The sequence below is a fragment of the Bufo bufo genome, chromosome 3 (assembly GCF_905171765.1).
Source record: "Bufo bufo chromosome 3, aBufBuf1.1, whole genome shotgun sequence".
In the NCBI taxonomy this organism is placed as follows: domain Eukaryota; kingdom Metazoa; phylum Chordata; class Amphibia; order Anura; family Bufonidae; genus Bufo; species Bufo bufo.
In genome coordinates this window covers 606,314,202-606,337,353 of record NC_053391.1, presented here as the reverse complement: position 1 = coordinate 606,337,353, position 23,152 = coordinate 606,314,202, and the positions used below count along the sequence as shown (strand labels likewise).

Sequence of the window (23,152 nt, the reverse complement as noted above, 5' to 3'; positions counted from 1 at the left end):
AGGTCTTTCCAGGTGGAATGTCTTTAACCAAGATAGATCCACAGTAATCAAGCGAGCAAGATCGATAATGTACTGGAGTTCCTCTTGCTGGTCCAAGGAATCAAACGACTGAGACAAAGCATCAGCCTTGATGTTCTTCTCGGCTGGGCGAAAATATAACCCAAAATAAAAAAGAGTGCCCATCTGGCTTGGTGTGGATTTAGATGCTGTGTGGTTTGGAAATATGCAAGATTCTTGTGGTAGGTGTAGATGACCACTGAATGTAGGGCACCTTCCAACAAATAACCCCATTCTTTCAGGGCTAATTTTGTGGCCAGAAATTCTCTTATACAATAGTTCCTTTCGGAAAGTGAGAAGAGCTTGGAAAATAAACCGCAGGTGATCATTTTCCCTCATCATAATTTTTGTAATAAGACTGCACCAGCTGTTATGGAGGATGTAAGAGACCAAAAATTAGGAATAAACTGGCAATAAAAATTTGCAAAGTCCAGATACCGCTGTATGGCAGAAAGACCCTGAGGATGTGGCCAGTTCACTACTGCATTTAGCTTCTGTGGATCCATCTGCAGACTAGTAATGAGTGGCAGAAGCAATATTCAAATTTGCGATATTTTGCGAATATTTGGGTGAATATTCTTAATATATTCCCAAATTTGAGAATTTGTGATCTCAAGTTATTCTTTCCTTGATTGCAACAATCGGCAATCGGAAAATTTGCAATAAAAATTTGCGATGCGAAAATTTGCGATCAACACTTCTCCTAAAGTCAAAGATATTGCAGCCTTCTCATTGGCCCACAAGCAAGAAGCAGTGAGGGGTCATCATGGGTACTGATGAAATTTTTTTTTGAATATTCGCGATTACGAAGATCTAGCACTATATTCTAGTTATTCGTGAATTCTCGAAGTGCCAATATCCGCGATAAAAATTAGCAATTCGAATATTTGCGATCAACACTACTGCAGACCTGTCTCAGAGATGATGTACCCCAGGAATGGCAGAGAAGATTTCTCAAAAATGCATTATTCCTCCTTAACTGCCATAGAACTAACAGTACATGCCTTTGGTGAGAAGTTAGATCCAGAGAATAAATCAAAATATCTTCTAGATAAACTAGTGCCAAAGGATGGGACAGTGGCGTAGTCATACAAGCAAAGAGTCAGGGCAGGCAGCTCAGGAACAGGTCAGGCAATCCAGGTCAGAACCAGAACAAAACAGGCAAGGGTCAGGCAGGTAGCAGAATCCAGAAGGCGGACACGGGTCAATATACTGGAACACTGAGAAGTAAGAACACAGATTTGTGGGGTGCTATGAACCAATCACTCTCAGGCAACTGGAAGGAAGGCAGGTATTGACCAAGGAGCCAGAACAATTAATGTGCGCTGGCCCTTTAAATTACTTGCATGCTTGCCCTGTGCGTGCGCCAGCAGAGAGACATGCCGCACTATGGGACTTGAAGAAGATAGGGGTGGATGCACCCTGAAAGCCTAAGGCTGCAGCATTAAGTAGGGGAACGGTGGCAGCCAGCAACCGCCGTTACACCCCTTTAATTTATAGTTAAAACCGATTCTGAATGTATCTATTTTATGATACATTGTAGTAGGTATCAAATCTGTTTTATCTTGTGTTATTCATTATGAAATTTCAGTTGAGAGAAAAGTATGTCTTATTCTGAGCTTAGAAGGTGAGACCACTTTAATAAAACCAGTTGGTAATAGAATGACTATGTAGACAAGATAACACCTTCCTTAAGTCATAGATTTACACTGTATCATTAACATAATTCAATGGCATGAAGTGGTATGGAATTGAAACTCGTAGTGAAAGGAATATTAAAGTGGTTATCCGATTTCAGAAACATCCCCCCCCCATGTGCCGGGCCCCTCACAGATAATAGACTTACCCTGCTCCCTGCACCACTCCTGGTCCCCGCACCGCTGCTGCTTCTCCCTGCACACCAATCAAAACATCTGGTGGGGAAGGGGAGCAGCCAATGGCAGGCGGGGATGGGGACGAGCCTCCCTAGCGTCACCCGAAATGCTAGGGAGACTCGTCCCCGTCCCCGCCTGCCATTGGCTGCTCCCCCCCAACACCGGATGTTTTAATCGGTGTGCAGGGATAAGCAGCAGCTGCGGTGTGCGGACCAGGAGCGGAGCATGGAGGGGGGTAAGTATATTACCTGTGAGGGGCCCGGCACATGGGGGGGGGGGGGTCGTTTCTGAAATCAGATAACCCCTTTAAGGTATATGCTTTACTTTATTATCTTTGATCAGTGCCCAATATAGATGCCTATTTTTTAGATTCAGGATCATAAATGGTAGCTCAGTAATTGTCACTCTTTGTCATATTGGTAAGGTCTTCATATTAGCGATTCCTTCATTTGTCTTACCCAGTGTGTGTTAAAATTTCCAGCTACCAAAGCTGGTCCAAATGAGCGCGCTGGATTCATTGAACAGCCGGTGAAATAAATCTAAATCCAAAGGACAAAAGAACAGTTTAAGTTAGGAACATTGCAACAGTGTTGGTGGAAATTCAGTCTCTACACACATACTGTATTACTCATTACCATTGCTCACACAGATTCGCTCATGGTAATGTGTTACAACTTACAAGCAAATTAGGGTAAGGGTACTTTCACACTTGCAGCAGAGGATTTTCGGCAATCCAGACGCAAACGGATGCATTTGTGAGACAGATCCGGATGTGGATCTATTTTTCCGTCTTTCCGGTTGTCATCCAGAAAAATTGATCCGGTATTTATTAATTTTCTCCACATTTTTAAAGGTCTGCGCATGCTGCAGTATTTTCTCCGGCCCAAAAACGTAAGAGGGACTGAGGAGCTGATGCATACATTCAGAATGTATTAGGGTAAAACTGATCTGTTTTTTTCCGGCATTGAGTCCCTAGTGTGAAAGTACACTTAGTTTTAGTTTTTTATTTCATCATAAATAAATTTCTGTTTTTGTTTTTTCCTCCCCACTTAAAACGATCCATAGCTTTTTTTATTTATTTTTTGTATAGTCCTATGAGAGGACTTTTGTGGGATTGGTGGTAATATTTCAATGTCACAATTTAAAGTTCCATGTAATGTATTGCGAGACTCCTTCTGTCTAACTGCTTAGATACTGTGACCACTATTGAGTGTGCAGTGAGACCTTGAGGAGAGGATATAAGATGGGAGAGGTAATGGCTCTGGTGATGGTAGTTGTACCCACAAATCACAGGGCCAGTCCTTACACTGGTACTCCGTAGGGCCATTCAGTGACAGGAGGGCACAGCCTTTCTTCCCTCGGCATACACCCTTCTTCAGGCATAGATTTACACTGTATCATTAACATAATTCAATGGCATGATATTAAAATGGTATGGAATTGAAACTTGGAGTGAAAGGAATATTAAGGTATATGCCCACTTAAAACGATCCATAGCTTTATTTAATTTTTTTTTGTATAGTCATATGAGGGCTTGCTTTTGTGGGATTGGTTGTCTTTTTTCTATGTCACCATTTAAAGTTCCATATAATGCATTACGAGGCTGTAAAGAATTATGATTAGGTGGAATGGGAAAAAATACAATTCAACTATTGTTTTTTGGGTTTCGTTTTTATGCATCGAAAAAACTGCTGACAGATTTCTTCTAGAAACTTTATTATCCCTTTCTTTAGACGTCCTAACAAGGCAGGCCTAGTTTTTTTTTTGTTTGTTTTTTTGTTTTTTTTTTTAAGGCCCCCAGCTACTCAGTAATTATAAGACGGAGTGATTAGAGGACAAAGAGTCCCCTCCTTTTAACTGCTTAGATACCATGACCACTATTGAGTGTGCAGTGAGATCAGGAGGAGAGGTAATGGATCTGGTGGTGGTAGTTGTACCCACAAATCACACTGGTACTCCTTAGGGCCATTCAGTGACAGGAGGGCACAGCCTTTTTTCCCTCTGCATACACCCTGGTGTTGGGGTTCCTGTCTGGTGGTAGGGTGCCCTTGATGTTAGGTGTTTGTCTGGGTGCAAGGCAGGAGAGTGGGTGCAGTGGCCTAGGAATGGTGAAGTAAGTAACCAGTCCAGTTGATATCAATAAATATGTCTTTCTTTACTGCAGGATATGTGTTGTGGTGCATCCGACAGTAACAAGGCACCGTTCCAAATAGCCATTCCTCCCAATAGCAATGTATGGACAGCAGCAATGGAGGTTGTAGTATTCCTTCTCTCTGTCTCTCTCTATAGTCTCTCAACAGAACCATAGGCGATACGGACGTAACTGTTTCAGCAATTACCAGGCTGAGGGATGCAGATTTGAAGGGCTTCTGTCATCAGATTTGTACCTGTGAAACTGGCTGACCTGTTACATGTGCACTTGGCAGCTGAAGGCATCTGTGTTAGTCCCATCTTCATATGTGCCCACATTGCTGAGGAAAATGGAGTTTTAATATATGCAAATGAGCTTCTAAAGCAATGGGCTCAGCTTTTTCTGCAGTGGCAATGCCCCTCATTTGCATATATTAAAACATAATTTTTCTCAGCAATGCGAGGCACATATGACCATGGGACCAACACAGATGCCTTCAGCTACCAAGCGCACATGGAACTGGTCAGCCAATTTCATAGGTACAAATCTGCTGATAAATGTCCTTTAAGACATGGTGGGCCAGACTGTTTTAAAGTGTGGCGAGGTGCATTACTAATATTTCTCTCTGCCATAAATGTGCACAATACCTTGCTGACTGACTCCAGTGCATGACCTTGTAGAATCTGGACCTTCTGATCTCCATCTCTTTGGAGCACTTTTGATGGTAAAGTAGCCTTCCTTGGCTGTAGAACTCTCAGAGATAAAGGTTCTTTGAGCTCAGACTTAGCTCTGAGGAGCTTGGATATAGTATTACTGTAGGTCTTCACTGTAGCACTGCTAGACACAGACTCCTCTGACTGAATTAACCAGGTGTTAGACCAAGTCAATCGCCTGACAACCTAGCATGATGAGCCACGGTGTTAACCCTTAACCTGTTACGGACACAAGGCGTACAGATACGCCATGATGTCCTGGTACTTAAGGACACAGGGCGTACCTGTACGCCCTGTGTATTTCCGATCACCGCCGCACGGTGTAGGGCAAAGTCTGTGAACTCCCGTCCCCCACACACACGCACACTGAATAAAGTTTTCCACGCACGCACACACACGCGCAAACACACACTCCCCTATGGCCCGCCAGACGTTCTCGGCCGAGGAGGCATACGCCCTGTTTGCCTCCAACTCCGAGAGCCCCGGTGAGGACGAGGATGACCCCACTTTCCTTTTGTCATCCGCGTCCTCCTCATCATCTAGCGATGATAATGAGTCTCCAAGGCGGCGGAGCAAGGGAGCGGCCATGCTAGGGACCCTGTGGCCCACACTAGTACGAGCAGCTCTGGGGCTCGTACTAGTTTTCCGGCCCACCAGATAAGTCCACCTGAGCACCCTACCGGTGAACTTGTCTGGTGCACCCCAGAGCATTTTGAGCCTGTGATTCCTGATTTTGTTGGCCAAGCAGGAATCCAGATTCCCACAGTGGGCTTCACTGAATATGACTATTTTAGTCTTTTTTTTTGTGACCACTTTGCGAATCTATGGAGCAAATGAACCTGTACGCCCAACAGTTCATTGCTCAACCCCCGGGCTCCTTTTTGGCTAGGGCCGGTGGCTGGACATCGGTCAGTGCAGCCAAGATGAGGACGTTTTGGGGCCTCGTGCTGCACATGGGCCTATTTAAAAAACCCAGTGTCAGGCATTACTGCAGTGGGGACGTCCTCTACCAGACCCCACTTTACAGTACGGCCATGACACGTACCCGGTTTGAGGCCATCCGGAAATGCCTGCATTATGCAGATAATGCAGCATGTCCACCCCAAGGTGATACTGCCTATGACCGCCTGTACAAAATCAGGCTGGTCATCGATCACTTTGGGGCCAAATTTTTGCGGCCCATGTACCTGGAAGGGAGGTCGCGGTTGATGAGTCTGTCATTGCTTTCAAGGGGAGACTCCTTTTCTGCCAGTATGTTCCTTCTAAGCGGGCGAGGTATGGCGTGAAGCTGTACAAACTTTGTGAGAGTACCTCAGGGTACACTTACAAGTTTTGTGTGTACGAGGGGCGAGATTCCCATGTTCAACCCCCAGAATATCTCCCCACTTGGTGTTAGCAGGAAACTTGTGTGGGACCTTATGCACCCACTGCTAGATAAAGGTTACCACCTGTACGTGGATAACTTTTATACTAGTTTCCCCTTGTTCCAGTCCCTCGCCGCCAGATCCACGTCAGCTTGTGGGACCATGCGGAAAAATCAACGCAGCCTCCCTACCCACCCCTTCCAGGTACCTATCCCCAGGGGTGAGACCCGTGCCCTTACCAGTGGAAACCTGTTGCTGGTCAGATATAAGGACAAGAGGGATGTCCTTGTATTGTCCACAATTCACAGTAACGCCATCACCCCTGTCCCTGTGCGAGGTACCGTGGCAACGGTCCTCAAGCCCGATTGTATCGTCAACTACAATCGGTATATGGGAGGAGTTGATCTCTCTGATCAAGTCCTCAAGCCATATTATGCCATGCACAAAACCAGGGCATGGTACAAAAAAGTTGCGGTCTACTTGGTACAGGTTGCCAGGAGCGCTGACAACACAGGGAAATTCCTGCAGTTCTATGAGGCAGTCCTCAAGTCCCTGATTCTGACCGGGAAAGAGCAGGCCGGAGTACCTCGGGAACTGGAGGCGCCCCCCCCATACTGGAAAGAAGGGACGGTCCCAAAAAAAGTGCAGTGTGTGTCACAGGAGGGGGATACGGAAGGACACCACCACTCAGTGTGACAAGTGCCCCGATCATCCGGGCCTCTGCATTGATGGTTGCTTCAGGAAGTACCACACTTCCATGGAGTACTAAATTTATAATCCCCCTTCCCCAATTTTAATTCTATTTAGCCACTGACAATCGGAAAAAAACTATGGTTCTCAGACTTTAGACAATAAAGCAAAAAAAATGTATTCTAAAAAATTAAAATAAATAAAAAAGTAGACATATTAGGTATCGCCGCGTCCGTAAGAATCTGCTCTATAAAAATTCCCCATGAACTAACCCCTCAGATGAACACGGTCAAAAAAATAAAATTAAAACCGTGCAAATTTTTTGGCAAATTTTCCATTTTAAAACGTTTTTTCCAGTAACGAAGAAAGGGTTAACATCCAAACAAAACTTAACATTTATTACCCTGATTCTGCAGTTTACAGAAACACCCCATATGTGGTCGTAAACTGCTGTATGACCAAACGGCAGGGCACAGAAGGAAAGAAACGCCGTATGGTTTCTGGAAGTTAGATTTTGATAAATATTGAGTTTTGTTTGGCTGTTAACCCTTGCTTTGTTACTGGAAAAAATGGATTCAAATGGAAAATTTGACAAAAAAATTTATTTCTGAAATTTCATCTCCATTTGCCAATAACTCTTGTGGAACACCTAAAGGGTTAACGACTAGAGTTGAGCGGACACCTGGATGTTCGGGTTCGATGGGTTCGGCCGAACTTGAGAAAAAAGTTGACCCGAACTTGACCCCGAACCCAAACCCCATTGAAGTCAATGGGGACCCAAACTTTTGAGCACTAAAATGGCTGTAAAAATGTAATGGAAAGGGCTAGAGGGCTGCAAATGGCATCAAAATGCGGTTAAGAGCATGGCAAGTGCTCTGCAAACAAATGTGGATAGGGAAATGACTTTAAATAACATAAAATAGGTAAAAAAAATATATATAATCTTGATCTAGGAGGATGAGATCCATATGGAGTAGGAGGTAGAGGAGGCGGTGGATGTGGCGGTGTAGGTGGAAGCGGAGGTGGAGGAGGAGGAGGTAGCCTACACTGCTTTTTGGTTTTAAATTTTATTTTTAAAATTAGGGTACACCCCAAAACATTGGGAAATATAACCTGTGATAACCCCCTCCAGTCGTGCTAAACACAGGTTCAGACAATACACTGGCTGCAGGGCAGGCAAGCACCTCAAAGGGGTAAAGGGCAAGCTCAGGCCATGTGCCCAATTTGAAGACCCAGAAGTTGCAGGGGCTGACCCCTGTCAGTCAGTTTGTGTAGGCGTGTGCACACTTAGTTCCCCAATATGTCGCACGTCCCCGCGATGTTCACGTTCCAATTTGATATCTGCTCTATCAACTTTCTATGTTCTTTTATGCTCCTACCATGGTGATCACTGGTGGCGGGGAATCAGGGTTCCAGGCTAGAGAGGGAGTGTGAGAAAGAGAGACCACATCCAAGGTAGGATTCATTTTTTCAAATTTAAAATTATAGAGTTGAAATATGGGAGAAATTATTAAAGTGTAAAAGTGTGACAACTTTTTAAAGTTTAAGCATTGAATATTACTGAATAATATATTAAATTTGATTTCATGTCACCTATGCATAGCAGGTGTTTATTCACGTCTAAAATTGTATAATGTCAACCCAAGAATGTAAAAGAAAAATTATTGAAATTTATTAAGCTGTCAACTAGGAGGGGTATATCACACCCAAAAATTTGTGAATTTCACCAAGAAAAAGGTAACTGACAATTTTTTTTTACCGGTCTACTATTTATAGCAGTGGTACTATACACACCAAAATTGGTGAATTTCACCTGAAAATGTAAATGACAATTTTTTTTTTTTGTTTAACCTGTCTACTAGGTATAGCAGTGGTACTATACACCCAAACATTTGTTTATTTCACCAGAAACTGTAAGTGACAATTATTATATTTTTTTTCCGGTCTACTAGGTATAGCAGTGGTACTATACACCCAAATATTTGTGAATTTCACCCGAAAATGTAAATGACAAAGTAGTGAAATGATATAAAATAAAATACGTACAAATAAAAAAAAATTTGATTTATGAGGTAGAGTTCCATATGGAGTAGGAGTTTGAGGATGCGGTGGAAGTAGCGGTGTAGGTGGAAGCGGCGGTGGAGGAGGACGAGGTAGCCAACACAGGTTTTTGGTTTTAATAAAAAAAATTTAAATTAGGGTACACTCTAAAAGAGTGTGAAATATCCAAAATACAAGAATGAGCAATTGCGCTGCAGTATAACAATGGCTGGTTAGTGCCGGTATACATGTCTATTCTGCACAAGGCACGGACAAGTCCTGAGGGATCCATGCCTGGTTCATTTTAATGAACGTGAGCTTGTCCACATTGGCTGTGGACAGGCGGCTGCGCTTGTCTATGATGACGCCCCCTGCCGTGCTAAACACACGTTCAGATAATACACTGGCTGCAGGGCAGGCCAGCACCTCCAAGGCATAAAGGGCAAGCTCAGGCCATGTGCCAATTTGGAGACCCAGAAGTTGAAAGGGGCAGACCCATCATTCAGTACGTGTAGGCGTGTGCACACATACTGCTCCACCATGTTGATGAAATGCTGCCTCCTGCTAAGACGTTCCATATCAGCTGGTGGTGCTGGTTGTTGTGGCGTTGTTGAGGAGCTGGTAGAGGATGAGGAAGCAGAGTAGGAGAAGGAAGCAACAGGAGGCAAACTGAAGCGCCCTGCAATCCTCGGTGGTGGAAGGACATGCGCCAAACTGCTATCCGCCTCAGGCCCAGCCGCCACTGCATTTACCCAGTGTGCTGTTATGGAGATATAGCGGCCCTGACCGTGCTTACTGGTCCACGTATCCGTAGTCAGGTGCACCTTGCCACAGATGGCGTTGCGCAGTGCACACCTGATTTTGTCCCCTACTTGGTTTTGAAAGGAAGGGCTGGCTCGCCTTGAAAAGTAGTGGCGGCCGGGCACAACGTACTGTGGGACAGCCACCACCATAAGGCCTTTAAAACTATCCGTCTCCACCAGACGGAATGACAGCATTTCGAAGGCCAGTAATTTAGAAATGCTGGCATTCAGGGTTAGGGATCGTGGGTGGGTAGGGGGGTACTTCCTCTTCCTCTCCAGCGTTTGGGATATGGAGAGCTGAACGCTTCTGTGGGACATTGTGGAGATGCTTGGTGACCCAGGTGTTGGTGTTGCTGGCAGATCCTCTGTTTGCGGGATGCCAGGTGGCACTCTCACTCCACAGGTGGATGAAGAGACCGCGACTGCAGCTGAAGAGAAAGCAGGAGGAGCCAGAGGATCCTTGGTTTTTGAGATGTCTACTCCACTGCAGCTCGTGCTTTGCACTTAAATGCCTGGTCATGCAGGTTGTGCTCAGGTTGAGAATGTTTATTCCTCGCTTCAGGCACAGAGTGCAAACCACTTGTGTCTTGTCGTCAGCACATTGTCTGAAGAACTGCTACGCCAGGGAACTCTTAGGAGCTGGCTTTGGTGTGCTCGGTCCCTTGCTGCGGTGGGCAGTAGCAGGCGTACTGTCTAGAGGATGGCCGCTCCGCTTTTGCACCCTGCTCCCTCTTCTGCTGTGCTGGTGGCTTTGTGCGACCGCCGCCTCTTCCTCCGAACTACATAGGTCACTCGCATGACCTTGATTCGTCCTCCACATCATCTTCCACCCAGTCTTCACCCCTGCCTTCCTTGTTGGTCTGCACACTTTTGAAAGCCCCAGCACCTGTGTTTTGTCATCATCCGAGACGTGCTGCGATGGTCCTCCCATGTACTCATCTTGAAAGATAACTGGTTGGGCATCGGTGCGCTCAATCTCTTCCACTTCTGGGGCAGGGCTAGGTGGATGGCCCTGGGAAACCCTGCTAACAGAGTAATCAAAAATCAGAAGAGACTGCTAAATGACTTGGGGCTCAGACTGCTTGGCTGATTTGCAAGGGGGTGAGGTGAAAGACTGATGGACATCGGCTGCAGGTGCCAACTGTGGTCTTTTAGCAGGAGACTGGGTGGGAGACAATGTGAAGGAACTGGATCCACTGTCAGCAACCCAATCTACTATCGCCTGTACTTGTTCAGGCCTCACCATTCGTAGAGCAGCATTAGGCCCGACCAAATACCGCTGCAGGTTTTGTCGCTTACTCGCACCTGAGGAAGGGGTTTCACTTGAGTGTGTAGCTGGAACAGATCGACCACATCCTCTCCCTGCAACAGGAGCTCCACCAGCAGCACCACCACCTGGGCCACGTCCCTTATTTGACGCTCTCCTCATATTTTTCGAATTTAGGATCTTGCCCTAAATGGGTGTTTAATTAATAGTAGAATAGAACGACAGTATGTAAAGGGTGTATCTCACACGGCATGAACCAGACTAGGCCTCAATTAAAGATTTTTTTGCCCAAAATGGCTGTATTTCAAATGTTTGAATCAAACCCCTGTATGTAAAGGGTGTATCTCACACGGCCTGACCCACTGTAGACCTGACTTAAAGATTTCTTTGCACAAAATGGCTGTATTTCAAATGCCTGAATCAAACCCCTGTGTGTAGAGGGTGTATCTCACATGGCCTGAACCAGTGTAGGACTGAATTCAATATTGGTGCACCAAATGGCGGTATGTCAAATGCCTAAATCAAACCTCTGTATGTAGAGGGTGTATCTCACATGGCTTCTATCAGTGTAGACCTGAATTAAAGATTTCTTTGCCCAAAATGGCTGTATTTCAAATGGCTGTATTTCAAATGCCTGAATCAAACCCCCTGTATGTAGAGGGTGTATCTCACACGGCCTGAACCAGTGTAGGCCTAAATTAAAGATTTCTTTGCCCAAAATGGCTGTATTTCAAATGGCTGTATTTCAAATGCATGAATCAAACCCCTGTATGTAAAGGGTGTATCTCACACGGCCTGAACCAGTGTAGGCCTGAATTAAAGATTTCTTTGCCCAAAATGGCTGTATTTCAAATGCCTCAATCAAACCCCTGTATATAGAGGGTGTATCTCACACGGTCTGAACCAGTGTAGGCCTGAATTAAATATTTCTTTGCCCAAAATTGCAGTATTTGAAATGGCTGTATTTCAAATGCCTTTATCAAACCCCTGTATGTAGAGAGTGTATCTCACAGAACCTGAACCAGTGTAGGCCTAAATTAAAGATTTATTTGCCCAAAATGGCTGTATTTCAAATGGCTATATTTCAAATACCTAAATAAAAGCCCTGTATGTAGAGGGTGTATCTCACACGGTCTGAGCCAGTGTAGGCCTGAATTAAATATGTATTTGGCCAAAATGGCTGTATTTCAAATGGCTGTATTTCAAATGCCTGAATAAAACCCCTGTATGTAGAGGGTGTATCTCACATGGTCTTAACCAGTGTAGGCCTGAATTAAAGATTTCTTTGACCAAAATGGCTGTATTTCAAATGCCTGAATCAAACCCCTGTATGTAGAGGGTGTATCTCACACGCCCTGAACCAGTGTAGGCCTGAATTCAATATTGGTGCACCAAATGGCGGTATTTAAAATCTCTGAATCTAACCCAAATGTATTAAGGGTGTATCTCACAATGACATCTGCATCAAAGGCTGCCAACAATTTTTTTTTTGCCCAAACGAGTGTTTGTTTAACAACTGAATTTGACAGCAGTATATAAGCCTGTAATTTCACACGTCCTGATGCTGATGCTGCAAGGCCTGAAAATACTGTAGTGTTTTTTGTCAAAAAAGTGTGTTTTTAAAACCCCAGAAAATGATGGGTGTATTTGTAGCTTAAATTGCACACTGACTAATCCAGATGTTGTAGATTGCCAAAAAAGTGTTTTTTTGGTAACAGAATATGAAAGCTGTATATATATTAAACTTGAATTTAACTCTTGCAGATCAGGAAAATACTGTTTTTTGACAAAAAAATGTGTTTTTAAAAGCCCAGAAAATGATGGGTGTATTTCTAGCTTGAATTGCACACTGACTAATCCAGATGTTGTAGATTGCCAAAATAAGTGTTTTTTTTTGGTAACAGAATATGAAAGCTGTATATATTGAACTTGAATTTAACACTTGCAGATCAGGAAAATACAGTTTTTTGGCAAAAAAAAAGTGTGTTTTTAAAACCCCAGAAAATGATGGGTGAATTATTACCTTAAATTGCATACTGACTAATCCAGATGTTGTAGATTGCCAAAAAATGGTGATTTGCAATGTCCCAAAAGCTCAGATGCAGTGCTGGTGCACTGAGCTTGCATAAAATGGCCGCTGCCGCCGCCCACCTAACTGACAGAATTATACAATTATAATTGTTTTTGGTCAATGGGCTTAGGGCAGGGTAAAACGATTGTGCCCTGCACCCACACAACAATTTCTATGTAGATCGCTGAGTTAGATTCTCTCCTATTCTCTCACTGAAATCACAAGTCCAGCAGCATCCTCTCCCTACACTTGTAACAGCAGAGTGACGTGCAGCGCTATGTGACTCAAGCTTATATAGAGCCTGGGTCACATGCTGCTCTGGCCAATCACAGCCATGCCATTAGTAGGCATGGCTGTGATGGATTCTAAGGTCAGACAGGGGGGCTTCAAATGGGACATGGTGTAAATAAACCAGTCCAGCAAAATCTGCCTTCCAAAAGCCACACGGCGCACCTTTCCCTCTACGCCCTACCATGTGCCCGTACAGTAGTTTACGGCCACATATGGGGTGTTTCTGCAAACTACAGAATCCGGGCAATAAATATTGAGTTTTTTTGGGCTGTTAACCCTTGCTTTGTTACTGGAAAAAATGGATTCCAATGGAAAATTTGCCCAAAAAATGTAATTCTTAAATTTAATCTCCATTTGCTATTAACTCTTGTGGAACGCCTAAAGGGTTAACGACGTTTGTAAAATCAGTTTTGAATACCTTGAGGGGTGTAGTTTCTTAGATGGCGTCACTTTTATGGAGTTTCTACTCTAGGGGTGCATCAGGGGGGGCTTCAAATTGGACATGGTGTAAATAAATTAGTCCAGCAAAATCTGCCTTCCAAAAGCCACACGGCGCACCTTTCCCTCTACGCCCTACCATGTGCCCGTACAGTAGTTTAAGGCCACATATGGGGTGTTTCTGCAAACTACAGAAACCGTGCAATAAATATTGAGTTTTGTTTGGCTGTTAACCCTTGCTTTGTTACTGGAAAAAATGGATTCAAATGGAAAATTTTCCAAAAATTTTTAATTCTTAAATTTAATCTCCATTTGCTATTAACTTTTGTGGAACGCCTAAAGGGTTAACGACGTTTGTAAAATCAGTTTTGAATACCTTGAGGGGTTTAGTTTCTTAGATGTAGTAAATTTTATGGAGTTTCTACTCTAGGGGTGCATCAGGGGGGCTTCAAATGAGACATGGTGTAAATAAACTAGTCCAGCAAAATCTGCCTTCCAAAAACCACACGGCGCACCTTTCCCTCTACGCCCTGCCGTGTGCCCATACAGTAGTTTACGGCCACATATGGGGTGTTTCTGTAAAATACAGAAGCAGGGCAATAAATATAGAGTTTTGCTTGGCTGTTAACCCTTGCTTTGCTACTGGAACAAATGGATTAAAATGGAAAATTTGCCCAAAAATCTAAATTCTATAAATTTTATTTCTATTTGCCATTAACTCTTGCGGAACACCTAAATGGTTAACGACGTTCGTAAAATCAGTTTTGAATACCTTGAGGGGTGTAGTTTCTTAGATAGGGTCACTTTTATAGAGTTTATACTCTAGGGGTACATTAGGGGGGCTTAAAATGGGACATGGTGTAAATAAACCAGTCCAGCAAAATCTGCCTTCCAAAAACCACACGGCGCACCTTTCCCTCTACACCCTACCGTGTGCCCGTCCAGTAGTTTAAGGCCACATATGGAGTGTTTCTGTAAACTACAGAATCAGGGCAATAAATATTGAATTTTGCTTGGCTGTAAACTCTTGCTTTGTTACTGGAAAAAATGGATAAAAATGGAAAATTTGCCAAAAAATCGAAATTCTGAAATTTTATCTCCATTTGCCATTAACTCTTGTGGAACACCTAAAGGGTTAACGACGTTTGTAAAATCAGTTTTGAATACCTTGATGGGTTTAGTTTCTTAGATAGGATCACTTTTATGGAGTTTCTACTCTAGGGGTGCATCAGGGGTGCTTCAAATGGGACATGGTGTAAATAAACCAGTCCAGAAAAATCTGCATTCCAAAAACCACACGGCACACACAACTGGGTTAACGACATTTGTACAATCAGTTTTGAATACCTTGAGGGGTGTAGTTTTTAAAATTGAGTCATTTTTGGGTGGTTTCTATTATGTAAGCCCCACAAAGTGACTTCAGACATGAAGTGGTCCTTAAAAAGTGGGTTTTTGAAAATTTCTTCTAAAATTTAAAGCCTTCTAACTTCCCCAAAAAATTAAATGTAATTCCCAAAATGATCCAAACATGAAGTAGACATATGGGAAATGTAAAGTAATAACTATTTTTGTAGGTATTACTATGTATTATAGAAGTAGAGAAATTGAAACTTGGAAATTTGCTAATATTTCCAAATTTTTGGTAAATTTTGTATTTTTTTATAAATAAAAAAAAAAACATTTTTTACTCCATTTTACCTGTGTCATGAAATACAATATGCGACGAAAAAACTATCTCCGAATGGCTTGGATAAACCAAAGCGTTTTTAAGTTATAACCACATAAAGTGACACTGGTCAGATTTGCAAAAAATGGCCAAGTCCTTAAGGTGAAAATGAGCCCGGTCCTCAAGGAGTTAACTGTCTATATAATGCTTTTAGACATTAAAATACAATATATCAGAATATTTCACTTAAGAATACAGTAACACTGTTCTGGGGTATTGCAACTGTGGCATCTGAGGGGTTAAACAACTCGGCTTGGAGTTTCCTGTGACCCTGGCAGTTGCAGACAGCACCCCGTTGTAGTGAATGGGAGCTATGCAAACAGAATAGCAAAGCAAGCTACTGTATGTCATTTCCGAAACTCTGTGGCGAGATGGAATAAAAGGTGAACTATACCTACGTGTCTGTGCAAATAGTTTGATAGGCAGGTCGATGGTGACAAATACCCTTTACAGATATTAACTCAAAATTCCTTAATATGGTATTTAAAAACCTATTTACCTTTCCTAAATATAGAGGTTTTGTGGAGTGTAACTGATCATATTCTTAGCCAAAAAGAAATATGTACGATGTCTAATATACAGTAAATGTGCTATGGAGTGATTAGCCAAGAGCAACTTAAAATACTACTTTATTCTCATCATAGACTTTTACAGCATATTGCTAGGATAAGCCATAAAATTATGACTGGTTGTGAACCTGTGATCAGACCTCCAAACCCACTATCCTGGTCATTAGTGTTGAGTGAATCGAAGCATCTGAAGCGAAATTCAATCCGAAGTTTAGGAAAAATTAGATTCTCTGCGAAGCCGAATTTCCTTGTGCTTCATGGTAGTGAATCAATGTTTCCTAAAATGGTGGCTGAAAATGAAAAATTATACTCACCTCATCCACTTGATCGCAGAGAGACTGTCCGCTCCCGTCTTGATTGAAGAAAACCCACCAAAGTATCGAGCAGCGAGCATGAAAGACGTCATCACATGATCAGGCGCAGCCATCGTGATTACGTGGGGACATCATCACGCTTACTGCAGGTGCTTTGGTGGGTTTTCTTCAATCAAGACAGGAACAGGCATCCTTTCCACGATCAAGTGGATGAGTTGAGAATGTATATATTTTTTTTAACCCTGAATTAAGGGGCTAAATGATAAGGGGGGCGGCGCAATCGTCATTCCCCGTCATTGCGCCCATTTCATACAATGAAATGTGATTTGTGACAAAGTAATCCGTAACAAATCAAATTTCTTGACAAAGTGCGGTGAACCAACCAAATCAAATTTTTCTAAACTTTTCTTATCACTACTGGTCATCTTCTATGCAAGGAAGTAAAACTCTGCCCCATTCAAATAAAAAATGTCCCAGTGGGTGACCTGGAGCATCGATGTGCAGGAAAACACTGAGGACACTTCAGCAGTCGAACCCCCAGTGTTCAGTAAGGGACTGCATGTCCTATTTAATTAGTGAACGAACCCACCTAATGCACTTTAAGGTAAAATCTAAGATAATAACACCCTATAAAATCATATTTTAGTTACATAATTTTGTGATTAATAGCCTGCCATGACTGTTGGGTGGACAATGGACATCTTTAAAATGTATCTGCTTTTCAATACTCTTTAAAAGCTTGGAGACAAACAAGATGAACAACTCAGTATCAACTGTAATTGCTCTCCATCAGTTCTCCATCCATCAAATGATAAATATAGTACTATTTAGGGTCTATTCACACGTCAGTATTTTTACCTTTCCAGATAAACGTTCCTTTTTTTTGCGGATCCGTTTTTCAGTACAACCTTCCGTTTTTTTTACTAAAGTGCTTCCGAATCCGTTCCGTGTTTCCGTTATTCAGTTTGTTTTTTTCCATCCATTTTCCTGTCAACGGATCCGCAAAATCGGATGACATTCAGATGGTTTTGTGCATGTCATCCGCATTTATGCGGATCCATTGACTTGAATGGACAACGGACCCGAAAAATGGACAGAAAGTAGGACAAGCTTATTTTTTTTTCAGGATCCACATACTCGAAAATAGGAAAACGGAACAGATTCCGTGATTCGGACAGCACTATGATTGGTGTCCGCATTTTTGCAGAGGCAATTGAAATTAATGGATCCGAAAAAACGTTCCGATTTAAATCGGAACGGAAACGGACTGTTATAACGGACGTGTGAATGGACCCTTATTAGAATTAGATCATCAATAGCAAGAATTATTGAGCTTTATCATTTTTAAGTTATGATGAGCTGTGAACGTTAATGGCAGCATCAAAGAAGATCTGACATGTAAATTCTCCTCTCTCCTCCAGGATTCCATCTGCTCGGATCTCATACTGTGTGATGTATCATGGACGGAATGGTTTATATAGTCATCAGTGACTTGAGGGGATCATTATGCACTATTAATAAAATTTAATCACATGCTTCAGGTCTCATGCGTGATTTACCAGCACTGATGTCAGTGCTCTGTCACTTGGGTCGCACTCTGAGCGTTGTATAGTATCTTACACAATAGTGAGGTATAAGATGACAGGAGGCGCAGCATATTTCACAATTCTAGGAGTTTCTTGGAATTGCCTGCAGAAAGAGTTGAGCAATTGAAGCAAAAGTAAAGTTCTGAAAATAATTAATCTCACTGCCAAATTAAGTCTATTAGTCACTATTAGGATAGTTCACATTGGACTCAAATATTGCTATATCAGGTGTATAGAAGTGCAAGCAGCTGGAAAACAGCACCATAGCTGTATCATAAGAATGTGGTTCTGCTTCTTTGCTTCATTTTCTGTCCCCTTTATATAATATACTCATCACCATTGAAATTGCAACATCAAGAAATACAAACTGTAAAGTAGAAAGTAGCTAAGATCTGCATATGACCAAATTTTAAGCACCTAGCACCGTTTTGTGGCATTTGGAAGGGGCATAAAAGCCAAACTAAAAGAAAAGTATTTTAGCCACATGAATCCTCAAAAGATATGATCAAGACGTGTGGGATGATTGTGTGACGCCTCCTGTTCATCGACATGCCACGTATCACCACTTGTCACAAACTGAGGGGGATAGAACCCTTGAACTGAGAGACCTTGCTTTATCACTCCGGCAGATTGGTACGTGCTTAGGCCAAGAGGTCAGCATTGTATAATGTTGCATGTCTCGGAGAATGGGAGAACAACAAAAAACTGGAATGACAGCAAGAGGTACACAGCGGCAAATCTCTGCATGGACAGACGGATTAGAAGAATGGCGCATAGTGATCCATTCTCTACTGCAAGTGAAACTACACGTTACATCCTAAGCCTAGGGCAGCAAACACTACCTAAACAAACCATCAGAAGGTGGTTCCACAATTAATGTTGAGTGAATCGAACTCCATGAAGTGAAATTTGATCCGAAGTTCAGGGAAAATTCGATTCACCAAGGTCGAATTTCCTCGTGCTTTGTGGTAGAGAATACATTTTTCCTGAATGGTGGTAAAAAAAAAAAGCAAAATCTAACTTCTCTCATTTGTTTGAGCGTGAAGAGCCGGCTGCCGCCATCTTGATTGAATATATCACACAAAATCCCTAGCGCTGTGAAGTATGATGTCACCACGCCGGCCGACGTCTGGCCGCGCAAGATTTAGCGCTAGATCTTCAATCAAGATGGCGGCAGCTGGCTCTTCATGATCAAATGGATGAGGTAAGTATAAGTATAATTTTTTTTATTTATTTTACACTGTATTATTGCTGACAGATGCAGCGATCAGCAATGAACGCGGCATCTAAGGAGTACAATGAATGGGGGCGGCGCAATCACCACTCCCTGTCATTGCACCCACTAGTTACATAGAAATGCACTACGTGACAAAGTAATTAGTCACAAAGCAAATTTTTTTTATAAAATTCGGAAAAGCGGCCGAATCTAATTTTTGAATACTTCACTCATCACTATACACAACATTGGGCTACAAGCCAGATGTCCAGCTACAGGTGTTCCAATGATCCCACGTCACCACTCTCAATGGCTGTCATGGTGCAAAGGAGTTACAGTCATATATTGGGACATCGACACAAGCAAACGGTTGTAATTCCTACACCGTTCACCTGATTTGGATGTAAATACCGTCAAATTACAGCTGACAATCTGCAGGTAAAGCACATCTTGTTCATTTCATTTCAAATCCATTGTGGTGGTGTATAAAGCCAAAAATGTTAGAATTGTGTCCATGTCCCAATATTTCTGGACCTGACTGTATGTTATTGTCTTGGACGCAGTGATATCTGGAGATTGTGTAACACCCCAGTGTTACTACACGCCTCTACCCCACTACTATCTTCTAAGAGCCTTTATACTGTCATCAGATGTGATTTTGCTTATGTCCTCCAGAAATATGCATAGAAAGCTATGTTAAATGTAATGGCTCATGTAATTATCCTGGGGTGGCAGCATCATTGGCAGAGTCTTAATGTTATGGCACTTCAGAGTGGAACATTCCTGTTCTATTCTGCCCCCCCTTCTGGAGAGAGGTGGGCTAGTCCTTCTTCCTGTAGCAAGGGAGGGAAATGTTAGAGCCAGATATAGTTTACCCCCTTTTGGGGAAAGGAGGGTTTTGAGTGGTACTCCCTCCTTAGGGAAGAAATTAGGGGCACGTCTCCGCAAGAGATGTGGCCATATACCCAGTCTGAGCACCTTCAGCTCTGCTGGATGAAGAAAGCAGAAACTACAGCCTCCAGAGTTCCAGGAAGAAAGCCTCCCCTGAGAATCCATCTGTGAGATAAGTCCAGATTCCTAGGAGAAGCCAATTCCTCAGTTAGTCTGTCCCCACACAGATAAGTGCAGAAGCTAATCCTGCCATAGTTACAGAGCTACCAAGCAGACATTTTTATCCTGCAAGCTCCACGTTTAAAGCAGAAGTACTCATTCCTGCCAATCATTGCCAAACCTGCTGGGACCAAGAGACCAAAGCTGTATACTGTTTGGATGCAAGTTATTCCAAGTAAAGCAACGTTTGAACTTCATTTAAAGTTCTGGACATCATTTATTCTGCAAAATCCCTCTATTACTCCTACTATCACTACACACTACAAGTGAGCCAGGAGTCCGGCCGTACCCAGGGAGGTGACACTGTGGCACAACTACCACAATACTACAGAGACATTATAAGCCATTACCCCACTCTGGCATTCCTAATCTGGGATGTGCGTTATAAACCCTGGAAGGGCCCTGGGATAGTACCCTGCACACGCTGCAATTGGCGTCACGACAAATACAGAATATATCCACCCGTACCTGGCCACTGCAATTGGTCTGGAGACCACATGGGCAATGTCATGAAGAGGTCTTTATAAGGGAACATTACACCTGTTCTACTCCCGGCATCATGACGTGCACTGGCTAAAGTTAAATAGCCGGACCTCTCAAGTCTGCATTTCAGGTGCAGTAACAGCCCAGTGTTAAATTGTTTTGGTCGTGGAACCAGTGGTACGGCCATTTCTCCAAAGTGTCCCAGGAGGTGTTTTTCAACAGGACAGTGCCAGGCAACATGTTGCTTGTGCTACTGTGAGCAGCCTTTGTGGTCTACTATTACCACCATGACCTGTAATGTTTCAGGCATTGTCTTCTATAGGACACATCTGGGATGTCAATGGTCGGCAATTGCAAAGGGAGGTGCCAGCAGCAGATCTTAATGATTTGCATGCCCATGCACATTCAGTGGGGCAGAAAATTCCTCAGACCACCATTAATAACCTCATGGTCCTGGATATTGTGCCAAGACGTGAAAGTGTGTGTGTTTGAATATATATTTTCCATTTTTTTTTTCCAGTTCTGCAAAAAAATAGAACATGTCCTATTATTGTCCACATTACGGGCAAGGACAGAACTGTTCTATTAGGGTCCAGCTGTTCAGTTTGCAAAATACGGAATGCACATGGATGCCATCCGTATTTTATGCAGATTTGTGTTTTTTTGGACCGGAAAATACACACGGTCGTGTGCATATTTTACTATAGTACTTTAATTACATGCAATATTTCAGAAAATCTTCAGTGTTTCTTCTGGATATTAACTAGTAAACAGGGTAAACCCCATACCTTCCAGGACAATATGTATATTACTTCAAAAAAGAAGTTTGTTGATGTATTATCATGTACAGTATATAAGCTGCATGATTATTATTTTTTAATATTTTATGTTTATTTAAATTTTTAAGCAAGTTTCTCTGGGATATCTGTGTATAATGTACCATATTTTTCGCTTTATAGGACGCACCCCAGGTTTAAGAGGAGGAAGATAAGAAAACATTTTTTTTCATCAGACCTCATATCAGATTCTCAGATCAGACCCCCATAAATATCAGGACATCAGATCAGACCCCCATAAATATCAGGACATCAGATCAGGCCCCCATATCAGGACATCACATCTGACCTCCTTATCAGGACATCAGTCATATCAGCACTTCATGTTAGAACCCCATCAGACCTTATATCAGCCCAGAGTGAAACCCCCATCAGACCTCAGATAAGCCCACATAGTGAGACCCCAATCAGACCTTTAATCAGCCCATAGTGAGACCCCCATCAGACCTCAGATCAGCCCACATAGTGAGACCCCATCAGAACTTATATCAGCCCATAGTGAGACCCCCATCAGACCTCAGATCAACCCACATAGTGAGACCCCCATCAGACCTCAGATCAGATTAAAATAAAAACCATCTCTTACCTGTCCTGCACCGCGGTTCCTCTCCACCTCTGGCAGAAGTCGCACTCCCCTGTCTTCCCGGCCGGCACTGCTCTGTCACCTGACTGCGTCATAGTGCGCGCACTACGTCCTGACGCTGTACGCGGTCAGGACAGTGCAGCGCTGGCCAGGAAGACAGGGGAGGAATGAAGACAAGTAGGGTGAGTATTACAGCGCTTGCAGCACTTCACTCCCTACTCCCGGCACCTAAAGCATACTAGTGAGCGCTTCCATAATGGAAGCACTCAATAGTATTCGCTTAATAAGACGCACAGCCATTTCCCCCCCACTTTTTTGGGGGAAAAAGTGCATCTTGTAAAGCGAAAAATACGGTACTTTACTGAGTTGTATTGCACCCCACAGTGTTTCTGCACTTTGTAGTCATTGGTATAGTAGATCCACAGTTTGCAGTGACACTGCCAGATTCTATCAAAGTAAGGCCACGTTCACATCACCGTTTCATTTTCCATTCTTCTGATCCATCTGTATCCTGTATTTTAAGAATCTGTTATGCTCATTTATGCATATTTTGCATCCATTTTACCAATTTGCATCTGAGATTTGTTATTTTCGAGGGGAAGGAAAAGTCCTACAGGAATTATTTCTTTTCCACCCAATGCCTATCTATATATGTCCAATCCTGTCTAATCCCCTTTGTGCTCCCACACAGTATTTATGCCCCCATAGAGCTTCCACACAATAGTTATGCTCCTTTAGTGCTCCCACACAGTAGCTATGCCTCTTTATGTCCTCTTAGTACCCCCCACACACAGTAAAATGCACCTTAATGCCCCCAAGCACAGAACAATGCCCCCTTAGTTCCCCCTCACAGTAGCAATGCTACGCTCTCCTTAGTGCCCCCCTTACAATAGTGTAGCCCCCTTAGTTAGTGCTCCCTTACAATAGTGTAGTCCCCTTAGTTAGTGCCCACCTTACAATAGTGTAGCCACTTTAGTTAGTGAAGCCTGT

At 43.0% G+C, this 23,152-nt stretch overlaps 1 protein-coding gene across 1 annotated transcript in view; it reads right to left on the bottom strand.

Annotated features, from left to right (window-relative positions):
- LOC120993867 (aquaporin-2-like) overlaps nucleotides 1-23,152 on the bottom strand; it is a 124,569-nt gene that overhangs the window by 3,631 nt on the left and 97,786 nt on the right. The window contains exon 3 of the mRNA XM_040422338.1: nucleotides 2,390-2,470. Coding sequence (XP_040278272.1) covers nucleotides 2,390-2,470 — 81 coding nt within the window. The remainder of the gene's footprint in view (nucleotides 1-2,389; nucleotides 2,471-23,152) is intronic.